This window comes from Rattus norvegicus, chromosome 1, assembly GCF_021556685.1.
Source record: "Rattus norvegicus strain SHRSP/BbbUtx chromosome 1, alternate assembly SHRSP_T2T, whole genome shotgun sequence".
Taxonomy (NCBI): domain Eukaryota; kingdom Metazoa; phylum Chordata; class Mammalia; order Rodentia; family Muridae; genus Rattus; species Rattus norvegicus.
This window is the reverse complement of record NC_141534.1, coordinates 51,530,528-51,543,909: the sequence shown is the minus strand read 5'-3', so window position 1 is coordinate 51,543,909 and position 13,382 is coordinate 51,530,528. Positions and strand designations below refer to the sequence as shown.

General features: G+C 42.5%; 1 protein-coding gene across 5 annotated transcripts in view; it reads left to right on the top strand.

Moving 5' to 3' along the window:
- Prkn (parkin RBR E3 ubiquitin protein ligase) overlaps nt 1-13,382 on the top strand; it is a 1,215,323-nt gene that overhangs the window by 584,372 nt on the left and 617,569 nt on the right. For all 5 annotated transcript variants that reach the window (XM_087584833.1, XM_087584829.1, XM_087584826.1 and 2 more), the window contains 1 exon segment: nt 9,203-9,286. In XM_087584833.1, the coding sequence (XP_087440959.1) occupies nt 9,242-9,286 (45 nt within the window). In that variant the 5' untranslated portion in view covers nt 9,203-9,241.

Sequence of the window (13,382 nt, the reverse complement as noted above, 5' to 3'; positions counted from 1 at the left end):
CAGGTCCAGACGGGTTTAGTGCAGAATTCTATCAAACCTTCATAGAAGACCTCATACCAATATTATCCAAACTATTCCACAAAATTGAAACAGATGGAGCCCTACCGAATTCCTTCTACGAAGCCACAATTACTCTTATACCTAAACCACACAAAGACACAACAAAGAAAGAGAACTTCAGACCAATTTCCCTTATGAATATCGACGCAAAAATACTCAATAAAATTCTGGCAAACCGAATTCAAGAGCATATCAAAACAATCATCCACCATGATCAAGTAGGCTTCATCCCAGGCATGCAGGGATGGTTTAATATACGGAAAACCATCAACGTGATCCATTATATAAACAAACTGAAAGAACAGAACCACATGATCATTTCATTAGATGCTGAGAAAGCATTTGACAAAATTCAACACCCCTTCATGATAAAAGTCCTGGAAAGAATAGGAATTCAAGGCCCATACCTAAACATAGTAAAAGCCATATACAGCAAACCAGTTGCTAACATTAAACTAAATGGAGAGAAACTTGAAGCAATCCCACTAAAATCAGGGACTAGACAAGGCTGCCCACTCTCTCCCTACTTATTCAATATAGTTCTTGAAGTTCTAGCCAGAGCAATCAGACAACAAAAGGAGATCAAAGGGATACAGATCGGAAAAGAAGAGGTCAAAATATCACTATTTGCAGATGACATGATAGTATATTTAAGTGATCCCAAAAGTTCCACCAGAGAACTACTAAAGCTGATAAACAACTTCAGCAAAGTGGCTGGGTATAAAATTAACTCAAATAAATCAGTTGCCTTCCTCTATACAAAAGAGAAACAAGCCGAGAAAGAAATTAGGGAAACGACACCCTTCATAATAGACCCAAATAATATAAAGTACCTCGGTGTGACTTTAACCAAGCAAGTAAAAGATCTGTACAATAAGAACTTCAAGACACTGAGGAAAGAAATTGAAGAAGACCTCAGAAGATGGAAAGATCTCCCATGCTCATGGATTGGCAGGATTAATATAGTAAAAATGGCCATTTTACCAAAAGCAATCTACAGATTCAATGCAATCCCCATCAAAATACCAATCCAATTCTTCAAAGAGTTAGACAGAACAATTTGCAAATTCATCTGGAATAACAAAAAACCCAGGATAGCTAAAGCTATCCTCAACAATAAAAGGACTTCAGGGGGAATCACTATCCCTGAACTCAAGCAGTATTACAGAGCAATAGTGATAAAAACTGCATGGTATTGGTACAGGGACAGACAGATAGACCAATGGAATAGAATTGAAGACCCAGAAATGAACCCACACACCTATGGTCACTTGATTTTTGACAAAGGAGCCAAAACCATCCAATGGAAAAAAGATAGCATTTTCAGCAAATGGTGCTGGTTCAACTGGAGGGCAACATGTAGAAGAATGCAGATCGATCCATGCTTATCACCCTGTACAAAGCTTAAGTCCAAGTGGATCAAGGACCTCCACATCAAACCAGACACACTCAAACTAATAGAAGAAAAACTAGGGAAACATCTGGAACACATGGGCACTGGAAAAAATTTCCTGAACAAAACACCAATGGCTTATGCTCTAAGATCAAGAATCGACAAATGGGATCTCATAAAACTGCAAAGCTTCTGTAAGGCAAAGGACACTGTGGTTAGGACAAAACGGCAACCAACAGATTGGGAAAAGATCTTTACCAATCCTACAACAGATAGAGGCCTTATATCCAAAATATACAAAGAACTCAAGAAGTTAGACCGCAGGGAAACAAATAACCCTATTAAAAAATGGGGTTCAGAGCTAAACAAAGAATTCACAGCTGAGGAATGCCGAATGGCTGAGAAACACCTAAAGAAATGTTCAACATCTTTAGTCATAAGGGAAATGCAAATCAAAACAACCCTGAGATTTCACCTCACACCAGTGCGATTGGCTAAGATCAAAAACTCAGGTGACAGCAGATGCTGGCGAGGATGTGGAGAAAGAGGAACACTCCTCCATTGTTGGTGGGATTGCAGACTGGTAAAACCATTCTGGAAATCAGTCTGGAGGTTCCTCAGAAAATTGGACATTGAACTGCCTGAGGATCCAACTATACCTCTCTTGGGCATATACCCAAAAGATGCCTCAACATATAAAAGAGACACGTGCTCCACTATGTTCATCGCAGCCTTATTTATAATAGCCAGAAAATGGAAAGAACCCAGATGCCCTTCAACAGAGGAATGGATACAGAAAATGTGGTACATCTACACAATGGAATATTACTCAGCTATCAAAAACAACGAGTTTATGAAATTCGTAGGCAAATGGTTGGAACTGGAAAATATCATCCTGAGTGAGCTAACCCAATCACAGAAAGACATACATGGTATGCACTCATTGATAAGTGGCTATTAGCCCAAATGCTTGAATTACCCTAGATCCCTAGAACAAACGAAACTCAAGACGGATGATCAAAATGTGAATGCTTCACTCCTTCTTTAAATGAGGAAAAAGAATACCCTTGGCAGGGAAGGGAGAGGCAAAGATTAAAACAGAGACTGAAGGAACACCCATTCAGAGCCTGCCCCACATGTGGCCCATACATATACAGCCACCCAATTAGACAAGATGGATGAAGCAAAGAAGTGCAGACCGACAGGAGCCGGATGTAGATTGCTCCTGAGAGACACAGCCAGAATACAGCAAATACAGAGGCAAATGCCAGCAGCAAACCACTGAACTAAGAATAGGTCCCCTATTGAAGGAATCAGAGAAAGAACTGGAAGAGCTTGAAGGGGCTCGAGACCCCAAAAGTACAACAATGCCAAGCAACCAGAGCTTCCAGGGACTAAGCCACTACCTAAAGTCTATACATGGACTGACCCTGGACTCTGACCCCATAGGTAGCAATGAATATCCTAGTAAGAGCACCAGTGGAAGGGGAAGCCCTGGGTCCTGCTAAGACTGAACCCCCAGTGAACTAGTCTATGGGGGGAGGGCGGCAATGGGGGGAGGGTTGGGAGGGGAACACCCATTAGGAAGGGGAGGGGGGAGGGGGATGTTTGCCCGGAAACCGGGAAAGGGAATAACACTCGAAATGTATATAAGAAATACTCAAGTTAATAAAAAAAAAAAATCAAAAAAAAAAAAAAAAGAATATGCCCATTCATTAAAGTAAAGCATGTCTTTGTTGTTATAAAATGTGTGGGTTTTTTTTAAGTTTGATTTACAGGAATAAATAAAAACTCATTGCTGGTTCCATCCAGCATTTATGCTTTAATATTTTCTAAGTTATGAAAGAACAATTCGAGGAGATAGTTGAATTATTCAGCTTTTTGAACTGGGACGTGTGCCCACAATAAAGTCTCATCCTGGGCCCTTGGCACCAAGTCACAAGTGAGATTATTGTTTCCTGTGTTTCCTGAAATGTCTTTCTCCTCATCAGATAGGACACAGCATTGATGTTTACAAAGATGACCCCAGCAACATCTCTCAGCCTGCCATCCATGTCATTGTGAAATCTCTTCCTCCTGAGTGTTAATAAGACCTGTGGCTTCTCTCTAAGCAAGAGAAAACAGCAAACGTGCTGGAGCATCTGTGGGTCCTTCATTGCTGGCTCTGACTGTCCTTGACCACAGAAGAGGAGACTGTGTTGCAAGAGACTAGGCAGCTAGTCTCTGCTGACTTGATGAAGGAGTGTCACCCAGTTAAGGATCTTAGCGAAGAAGGGACTGTGGGACACTTCCAGCCAATAGGTAACACATAACTGATACCCTAGTACAGGCCACAGGTAAATTAATTCCATCAACACCATGTTCTGCCCATGCATATTTTGATGGATATTAGGAGAGGAGCTGTGCCAGTTTAGGACCACATTTAACCCTCCGTGTATACATGTTTTCATTATGGTCAAGTAAGAAGCTGGTGGTTGAGTCCCATTTGAGCCCTATGCAGTACATATAACAGTGATTTTTAGTTCATATTCTCACCCTTTATGTACACACGTGTATGTCCATGTGTGTGTGTGCACAGCTTTGTGTACGTGTGCATGCATGTGTGTGTTCAGTTACAGTCGCTTTATATTTTCCTTATATTTGATACAGGCACTTAAAATATATATTTGAGTGAGTTTCCTTATTTCATTTGAACCACCTTTTGTAGTACTCCATGAAATCTATAAGAGGATTCTTATTTTTTATAAATATGCATACAAAAATTGTGTAGTGTGTGTATTCATTCATCTTTCTGTCTGTCTGTTTGTCTGTCTCTCTCTCTCTTTCTCTCTCTCTCCACACACACACACACACACACACACACACACACACACACAATCTATTCAATAAATATTTGGTGCATTTAGCATTATTTTGGTTCCTGGAATTTTTTCCTTCACCTCTACCCCCTTTCCACTTGTCATTATGGTCACCAACCTTTGCTGTAACCAAAGCCTTATACTTTGTTTGAAGCAGAGTATCATTAAATCTCCTGGAGGAAGATGGACCCCCAGAACAGCACTGGGTGGCAGATGGAGTTTTACTAGAGTTCCATGACATCCACTGCAGCTAATGCCCTGATCCCCAGGAATGGTGGAGCCTGGGGAAATGGAGACACGGGAAGAATTTAAAAATATTCAGTGGAGGTCAGTCATTCCCCTTTGGAATTAGCCTCTCCAGGCTCAACTATTGCTAAAGCAAACAAATAAATTAATTAATTAACAAACAAACCTTCTCACGAAGTTCTATTTTGAGAGCTAAGAAGTAATACAACAGATGCCAGTTTTGAAAAGTCAGCAGGTACCAGGCTGTGGGGGAGGCATCATCTGATGCTGGCAACCCTGCCACTCTGCTTAAAGGCAGTCCTCCCCTCCTCACTTCTCAGATGTGGAGAGTTAAGTTGGGAATGGCTCAGTGACTTTGGCCAGGCATGAGACCAGCAAAGAGCAGCAGATCTCCAGGCTTCAGTACAGCATCTTCTCATCATCTGTGGCAAAAGGAGACTCGGGGGATAAAAGAAGGACCTGGCCAGCCCCCGGAATGTGGCTGTTGTAAAGATGGCCTCGCTCTTCTGCGACCATGTTTGAATATCAAGTTCATTTTAGCCCATTCAGTTTTGTTGTACTTTAAATTATGTTTAATTACTTTTTAAGTGCAGCACACGTGATAGTGACGAGGTATGACTGGTACAAATAGAGTTAAATAAAATTACCGTGCAAGTATCATGTGGGGCCGTGAGCTGCTGAACTTCATGCCATTTCAGAGAGTGGCACTGATGATGTGTTTTAAGCAGTGATGCAGGTGCCTCACAAAGAGGAGCTCACGGCAATGTTCCTTTAGGTCATTCAAGAAGGGATAGTTAGATTTTCATCCAGACGATATTTGAATATAAAATAGGCAGCAAAATGCTTCAGTTTCCCACCTTGGTTGGGCACTGAAAAACCTAGTCAAGATGAGTTTTGGATTAGTTTTGTAACTTTTAGACATAGCTTTAAAAGTTCATACTGTGTGGATTTTATTACCTGGGATCATTTTTTTTCTGATGTGCCCTGCAGATGTGTTTTGCCAGGGCTGCTGAGATAGCATGTCTGTCCTGTGCTTGCCACACAAGCATGAGGACCTGAGCTTTACCTCCAAACACCACAGAAAACAGAGGCAGAGTGACCCACTGATGGCCTCAGCATCTGAGGGGAGATGGAGAGGCTGGAATCACTCAGGCTCCCTGGTGAGCCTGGCCAAATTGGTGAGATCCAGAGCAATACGAGACCATGTCCCACACAAATAGGGCTGATGGCTCCCGAGGAACATAGGAAGTTGACTCTGGCCTCTACACACATGTACATGCATGTACACAAGCATAGGCACAAACATACAAAGAAACATTAAAACAGAAACGTTTAACATTCCACTTCATGCTTTTCTGTGGGGTTGGCACAGTCAGGCCAGTTCCTTGAATGTGGCCTGTAGTTACTATTTCCACAAGCTGACAGACCACTGCTTCCAATCGCTGCCTCTCCTTGAATACCCTCTCTGATTGATCAGATGAACAGCTCTAAGCTTTCAACTGAAGGAACTTCTTCCTTGATATCTGGGTCACAGCCAGTCATGCAAACTCATAAGATTGTATGACACCAAAATATATGCCACCATACAGAATTGGAGAAATACTTTTTGTTATAATCTTATAGGATATAATTCTCCATCTCCATTCAGATGGCTTTTCCCATGAAGGTCCTGATGGTTAAAGGGGTCTTTGTAGGCCACAGGGTCTGGTTCTGAGAACATTTGTACCATGAGAGCACCCATGGCCACCTAAGGCCATGTGGCAGTGACTATGCCATGCCTTTAGTTATGAACACCACCATTTGAACATTACATGATTTCCAAGTCACATACAAGAGTACATGCTTTCTTGTGCTTTTCAATAATTAAAGAATGGGAAGACGTTTCCCAGGACATGAACTTAATATACACAGGCACCGGTCTGATTGGGCCAGGAGGCTCCTGGTTTGTTCACTTCTGCTGTGGTGTGACAGTGACCCCATGAGTGGCTAGAGAATATTGTCTTGGTGACTAATTATGTAACATTGTGTCCTGGTGTGAGCTCCAGAGGTAGAGACTCGCCAGAAGGGACTACAATGCTGAGATTCATTGCATCAAAGTGGCATGAAGCAAAACTGTACAGACAGACAGACAGACCACACACACACACACACACACACACACACACACACACACACACAAGGGAAGAAAGCAGAGCCCCGTGGGAGCTGGTGGGAGCTGGTCACACAGACATTTTTGCCTAGAGATGAGCAGAATTCGACAGCCTGAGGAGAAGGAGGTCCTGGGCATGAGTCACACCCACTGTCTAAGCAGCTCTGTAAACCACCCTCATCTGAGACAGAACTGAGATGCCATTTCTCAGAATTTTGAGCTCCCAAACACCAGCCAAGAGCCAACACTAAAGCAGGCCTCCCTAACCACAGTAGCCCAGGCTTAACAGTGGCTTGGAGACTAGCGATCTGAAGGCTTAGATTCCAGCTGCTCTAGAATGACAGTTTCTTTCAGCTCGAGCTTAAACTCCTACAAGACCTCTGGTTTTTTTCCTAGCATTGTGTGTGTGAGGTGCATGTGCATGCATGTACTTACATGCATGTTGTGCGTGTGTTGTATGTGTGCTGCGGCATGTGTGTGTGTGTGTGTGTGTGTGTGTGTGTGTGTGTATACCTGTGTGTGTATGATGTGCGTGCACATATGTATCTTCATATACTAAAGGCTAAGCGTGTATCGGCCCCAGAGGTTCCGGACTGTGTACCTTCACATATCACTAGTTTCTGCTGTAGACTTTCTCAGCTCCTCAGGAGCGGATTTCTGGCACTGAAATGATCCTCAGGCTGGCCCGTGATGACTGATTTACTTCCCGCAGTGTAAATGATAGCTCTGCATCCATTGCTTCTTTGTCCAAATGTTCCCACACCTGGCTCCAGGCCACTGACTGTCAGACCACCTGTGCCAGAAGCTCTGCTGATCCTCGGCTGTCTCTCCTCTGTCCTTCCTGTCAGACTTACAGAAGCACTGGCCACCCCCTGGCTGTCTCTCAGAGTCACATCATGAGCCATACCCATCAGCCTTCTGCTATCATCTGTGAACCATCACCTCCCTGAACCCTCTTTCCATCTCTGGGGTCCCCAACATATCTTTACTATTCCTCCATTGGACCGATGTAATTAGAGGTTAGAAGTATGCTCTGAGCCTTGAAGAAATTACTGAGACTTTAGGATTTTGTGTTGGTTTTTGTTTTGAAGCAGTTAAGCTGTTCTCAATATATTTTAGGGTCTTCTGTTTATGAAATTCTGTGGCTACTGGCTGCCTCTGCCCCTCTCCTATCCTCTTTCCCCAATACTATTTTCAGTTCTCAGTCCCCCTTTGGCCCTACATGTATAGACTTACTCTTGACTGGCTCCTGAGTATTTTCAGAAAAGCAGGATCATCATCTCAGCTTCTACTGTCTCAGCCTCCCTAGTCATGTGTGTAAATATAGATCAAGAGTTTTAGCTGATATCAAACGATGCTTCAGAAGAGACTGTATGTACACGCATGTGTATGTGTGTGTTCATGCGCATATGTGCACACATGTGCATGTACATGTACGTGTGTGTGTGTGTGTGTGTGTGTCCCCAGGGCAGCAGGGACAGGAAGTACCTAAGCATACGTCCAACACTGCCTGCCCCCTTTCCATGTAATTCTGATGTATATTTTCATTCAAATTTCAATATTTAAAATTGAAGTAAACTTAGAAAAATTATTTTATTAAGATATGGACACTACTGTCTGTCAGTAATGAGGAGACCAAGACCTGGAGAGATGGCTTGAGTTGTTTCTCCCTCATTGTTTCCTTCCAGATCTTTAACAGCTGCAGTCCTGCTCTAATGCAAATTTGTGAGTACGAACCTGAAGTTAGTGTTACAGCACGCTATTCAATGTTGCTTTATATATCTGACTAACTCTCTGGTGATCCACATTGTTTCCCGTTCATTAGTGCTGTATTCAAAACATCTGTCAATAAAATATATCATGTTCTTTCTGCTCTGAATGTTTTGGGCCTGTATTGACTTCTTGAAACCCAAACAGTAGTAGAACAGGCAAAGACTTCTCATTTAATCTAAGGGCTCTGGCTGTTACTTAAAGGTTTGTTTCTTGATCACTAAAAAAGTGTGGTCCAATACCCAGTGCCCCTCTATGTATTGGGATACTGTGTATAGACCAGGTCTTCTCTGGAATCCACATGCAATGAGGGAACAGACCCCTACCTCATCAGCTGCCGTGCCACTTGTGGGGGAGTGACAGCTGCTGTAAAGTAGGTAGACCACCTGGAGAATATTGTCACAACTATGGAATGGCCTTTCAGACAGAAAGATTTAAACAAAACCCCCAAGTAGTCAAAGGAATGGAAACCGGACCTGTTTGAGCCAAATACCGAATGAAGTCTTACGTATTTATGGGAAAACACCTAATAGATCCTACAAGAACATCTGGGGAAAGCCCCCACTCTGTCAAGATCCCTGTAGTCCTTGTCATTTCATTATCTCCCATGATTCCAGTGGGAAGGCATCAAGATTCTCCACAAAGGTGTATTTCCATTTCATGTAGGAAATGATGAATGGTTTTCATTTGTTTTTGTTTTTGTTTTTTTTGTTCTTTTTTTCAAAGGGCCCATCTTGCTGGGATGATGTCTTAATTCCAAACCGGATGAGTGGCGAGTGCCAATCTCCAGACTGCCCTGGGACAAGAGCTGTAAGTGTCTGACTAAATTAATTATTTATGAATTTAGAATATGACCTCCTTCTCTGTGCCTACTACATTAGAATAGAGGCCAAGAGCCTCAGCTGACTTTCTCCCATCTAGTCATGGATCCTATCAGAAGTGGAGTCATAGCCAAATGAGTTAACCACATTCACCAAAACCCTCCCCGTGTTCATACCTCCAGCCTCACTTCCCTAGGAGCAGCCAACCTAGTGATGGAAAAAGACAACTGAGAGAAACTAGGAGTGGGAGAACTGGTCTTCCTCAGGGATGAGCACACCAATTAGTTGTTCAGCCCTGAAAGCATACATACAAGTGACATCATAACAATGAGCCTGTTATATTAGGAAGATAGATAGATGGATGAATAGACAGACAGACAGACAGATTAGATAGAGATAGATATCTATTAGAGAGATAGATTAGATGATACACACACACACACACACACATATAGAGAGAGAGATGATATATATGTAGAGAGAGTTAGAGATAGAGAGATATATGCATGTAATAAGGATTAGTGCAAAAGAGGCCATTGATTTGAAGGAGAGTGGGGTGCAATATATGGGTGGGTTTGAAGGGAGGAAAGGGAAGTGAAAATGTTGTCATTATAATCTCAAAAAGCAAATGAAACCATTTGTTTTCTACTCTCAAACCACTGCAACCAGAGAGATTTCTGAGACCTGAAAAAGTATAGGTGTGTGGGGAGATGGATCGGTTGATAAAGTGCTCGCTACAAAGGCAAGGAGACCCGGGTTCGATCTCAGGCTCCCATGTAATCGACTTACAGTGACGGTCACAGGTGATTAAGGAAAAGCCAGCCAAGCAGTTCTGAGCCCAGAAAAGAGAAAGGAGACAGAACCCATCTTGCTCCCAGCACCTGTACTTCATGTTTGTATTCCACACCCATCAAATATTCCTCTGAAGGGCCACCTCTCTCTCACCTTGCTGTTTTCTGACATCGTGGGAAGTTAGAAGACTTAACATGACTGACAGGCTTAAAAGACAGCTTCAGAGAGAAGCACCTTCTCTGCATGAAGCCTCTGATTGTCAACAGGGGACAATTACACAGAATCGAGAATGGCACTTCAGTCACAGAACCTGTCAGCTTCACACAGAGGAGGAGCTTCTCTCTAACGACGTCTCTTCAATGAGGTTTATTGCTGTTGTTGTCTTATTTACCATTTGTGTATTGTGTCCGTTTAATCTCAAAAGTCCTCAGGCCTGCCCTGCATTCTGGAAGCTGTAAACATGGCCGAGGCACCAACACAAATGTCAGTGTTAGTTCACAAAGCATCCCAGCCAACTGGCGCTCAAATCTTCTCTAATGAGCAGAATCTGTCAACAGTAACAGGTACCGTGTTTGAGCTGCATCGTTAGACTGGCCTCCTCTTGCTAGTTTGTCAGGTGATTGCAAGGACACGGAGAGAGAAGGGAGCAGCAGGCAGACCAGCATTCTCCACTACACAGGGGCTGAGAACCATGGACAGACTGTATATGAATGCAAACCCCAAAGAAAGAAATCTTAAGAAAAATAATAACTTGCACGCCAATCACAGATGTCAAATCACAATGCGTCCTTGTGAGTTTCCCAGTGGTGTGAAATTAAAGTATATTGTTTTATAGAGAAAATTCTTAAGTATCATTTATGCATATGTATGAATATGTGTAATTGTGTTATATACAGATAGATATGATTATATAATTGTGATACGTATAGTACACACACTGTGTATGTGTTTATATATAATATATATATATATTAGAATAGATGTACGTGGGGTTGGGGATTTAGCTCAGTGGTAGAGCGCTTGCCTAGCAAGCGCAAGGCCCTGGGTTTGGTCCCCAGCTCCGGAAAAAAAAAAGAATAGATATATGTATATAAATATGGTCAATAGGAAGAAGGAATAATAAACAGGTAAATGGAAAGATGATTGATATATAAATATATGTATAAATATGTTGATTTCTCTTGTACACCTTGGGCTCCATATATTTAAAACTCAAAGAGCAGAGTTCTTAATCTATTCTTGGTTAGTATTCATACATGCACATATAGTCTAACTAGACCATTTTCAATTAGACACATTTACCCTTAGTTCTTGAGATCGCAAAGACAGGGGCTGGGGGCCAGCTTGGTTAGTAAAATGCTCAGGCCATAGGCAGGTGGGCCTGAGCTTGATCCCCAGGATGTGAAGTTTTAAAAAGCCAGGAGTGCTGTCACACACGTGTAATGCCTGTGCTGGCAAAGTAGAGAAAAGCAGATTTCTGAGGCTTTCTGGCCAGCTAGCAGCTTAGTTGGTGAGTTCTAGGTTCAGTGAGAAACCACGTCATGAAGCACAGCATCTGAGGAAGGACAGTGGACGCTGTCCTCTGAATCCGCATGCACACACACAAAGAAAACAGTGGATAAAAATACTGAGTTTACCCTAACTTGCTTTAGACAGAGCACTCGGGATCTGGTTCAGGTGCATAGGAATAGCTTTTATTTTATGAAGGAGAATGGCATTCATTCTGAAATGCACCTTACCCTTCCCTAAATAATAATCTCATGGGGCATGTCCTTGAGATTAAAGGGGACATAATCAATTAGAAGTTTCTGCACTAGAGAAATTAATTCAACTTTGGATGCGCCAGAAGACTTCAAATTTGCTATCCAAACTTTGCTTTATATTTTTGCCTTCTTCAATAGCTTTAAGGCCTGAGATGGTAATCATACCATGTCTGCGTGTTCTGTGTGTTGGAGAACATGTGTTCATCTCCACTGCACACACGCAGGCTAAGGAGAACCCAGAGGTCCTGATGTCAAGGCATTATGTGTGCATTCCAAGACCCCAAGTACATGAAGCACTCATATCATTTCCCTACCAAGCCCCCAGCCTCAGTGGTATGTCTGCATGAATGAGGCAGTTCTCAGGCAGCTGGAAAGATGCTTCCCCTCCACTCATGGCCGTCAGCTGGAGTTCAGGGTAAGGAAATGGACATTCCTTCTGGTGAAACAGCAAATGACTAAGAGCATTACTGATATACATCTGTGTATCTCACAACAAGTAATAGGAAAGAGGCTATGAATCTGAGGGAAAGCAAGGGGCGTAGATTTGGAGAGGGGGGGGAAGGGGACATGATTCAATTAGAATCTCAAAAATAAAAGGGGGAATTAAAAAGATTCTGTGAATGATATTAATATTAATTTCTCTACTCGGGAACCAGTAACATACATCAATTTTATACTTATATAAACAGTGACTTGAAATCGTGTGAAAAATTGCACAGTTTTGTTTTGGCCACGTGATTTTAATAGGTAAGTGGTCTCAGACCACACATTTTTGCCTTATCAAAAAGTTAAGAAGCTTCCGAGATCAGACGAGATCGGGCGCGTTCAGGGTGGTATGGCCGCATATCCTAGTAAGAGCACCAGTGGAAGGGGAAGCCCTGGGTCCTGCTAAGACTGAACCCCCAGTAAGCTAGACTGGTGGGGGGAGGGCGGCAATGGGTGGAGGATGGGGAGGGGAACACCCATAAGGAAGGGGAGGGGGGAGGGGGATGTTTGCCCGGATACCGGGAAAGGGAATAACACTCGAAATGTATATAAGAAATACTCAAGTTAATAAAAAAAAAAGTTAAGAAGCTCTAAAAATACTTAAAATTTATTTCACCTGACATTTGATATCTACAACTATCCCCTGACTATAATCAATAATTGTTAAACTTGGTCTGAGAACTAGAGAGCTTTTACCTCTCCACTGTATATGTCACCTGGAGTGCTGGTTTGAGGAAAAGTTAATATTCCCAGTCAGTGTCTCTGATTTCATCCTCATGGGAACTGCTGACACAACATGCAGATTAAGTAAGAGTTCCCCAGCACTGAACAATTTTGATTTATAAGCGACTTGTATATATCCTTTCCAGAAATGACTTCATGATACTTCAGTTGGGTCACATTGGCACCCTCTAAGGGATCAGAGACTATTTCTCTCAGACTTCGCTAGAACCTTAAGCAATGAGATAGGGAATGTATCTGGTGCTAGCTGTACATTCTGACTTTCCCAGTACCTAATTATAATGGAAAATTAGGCATTTGTTT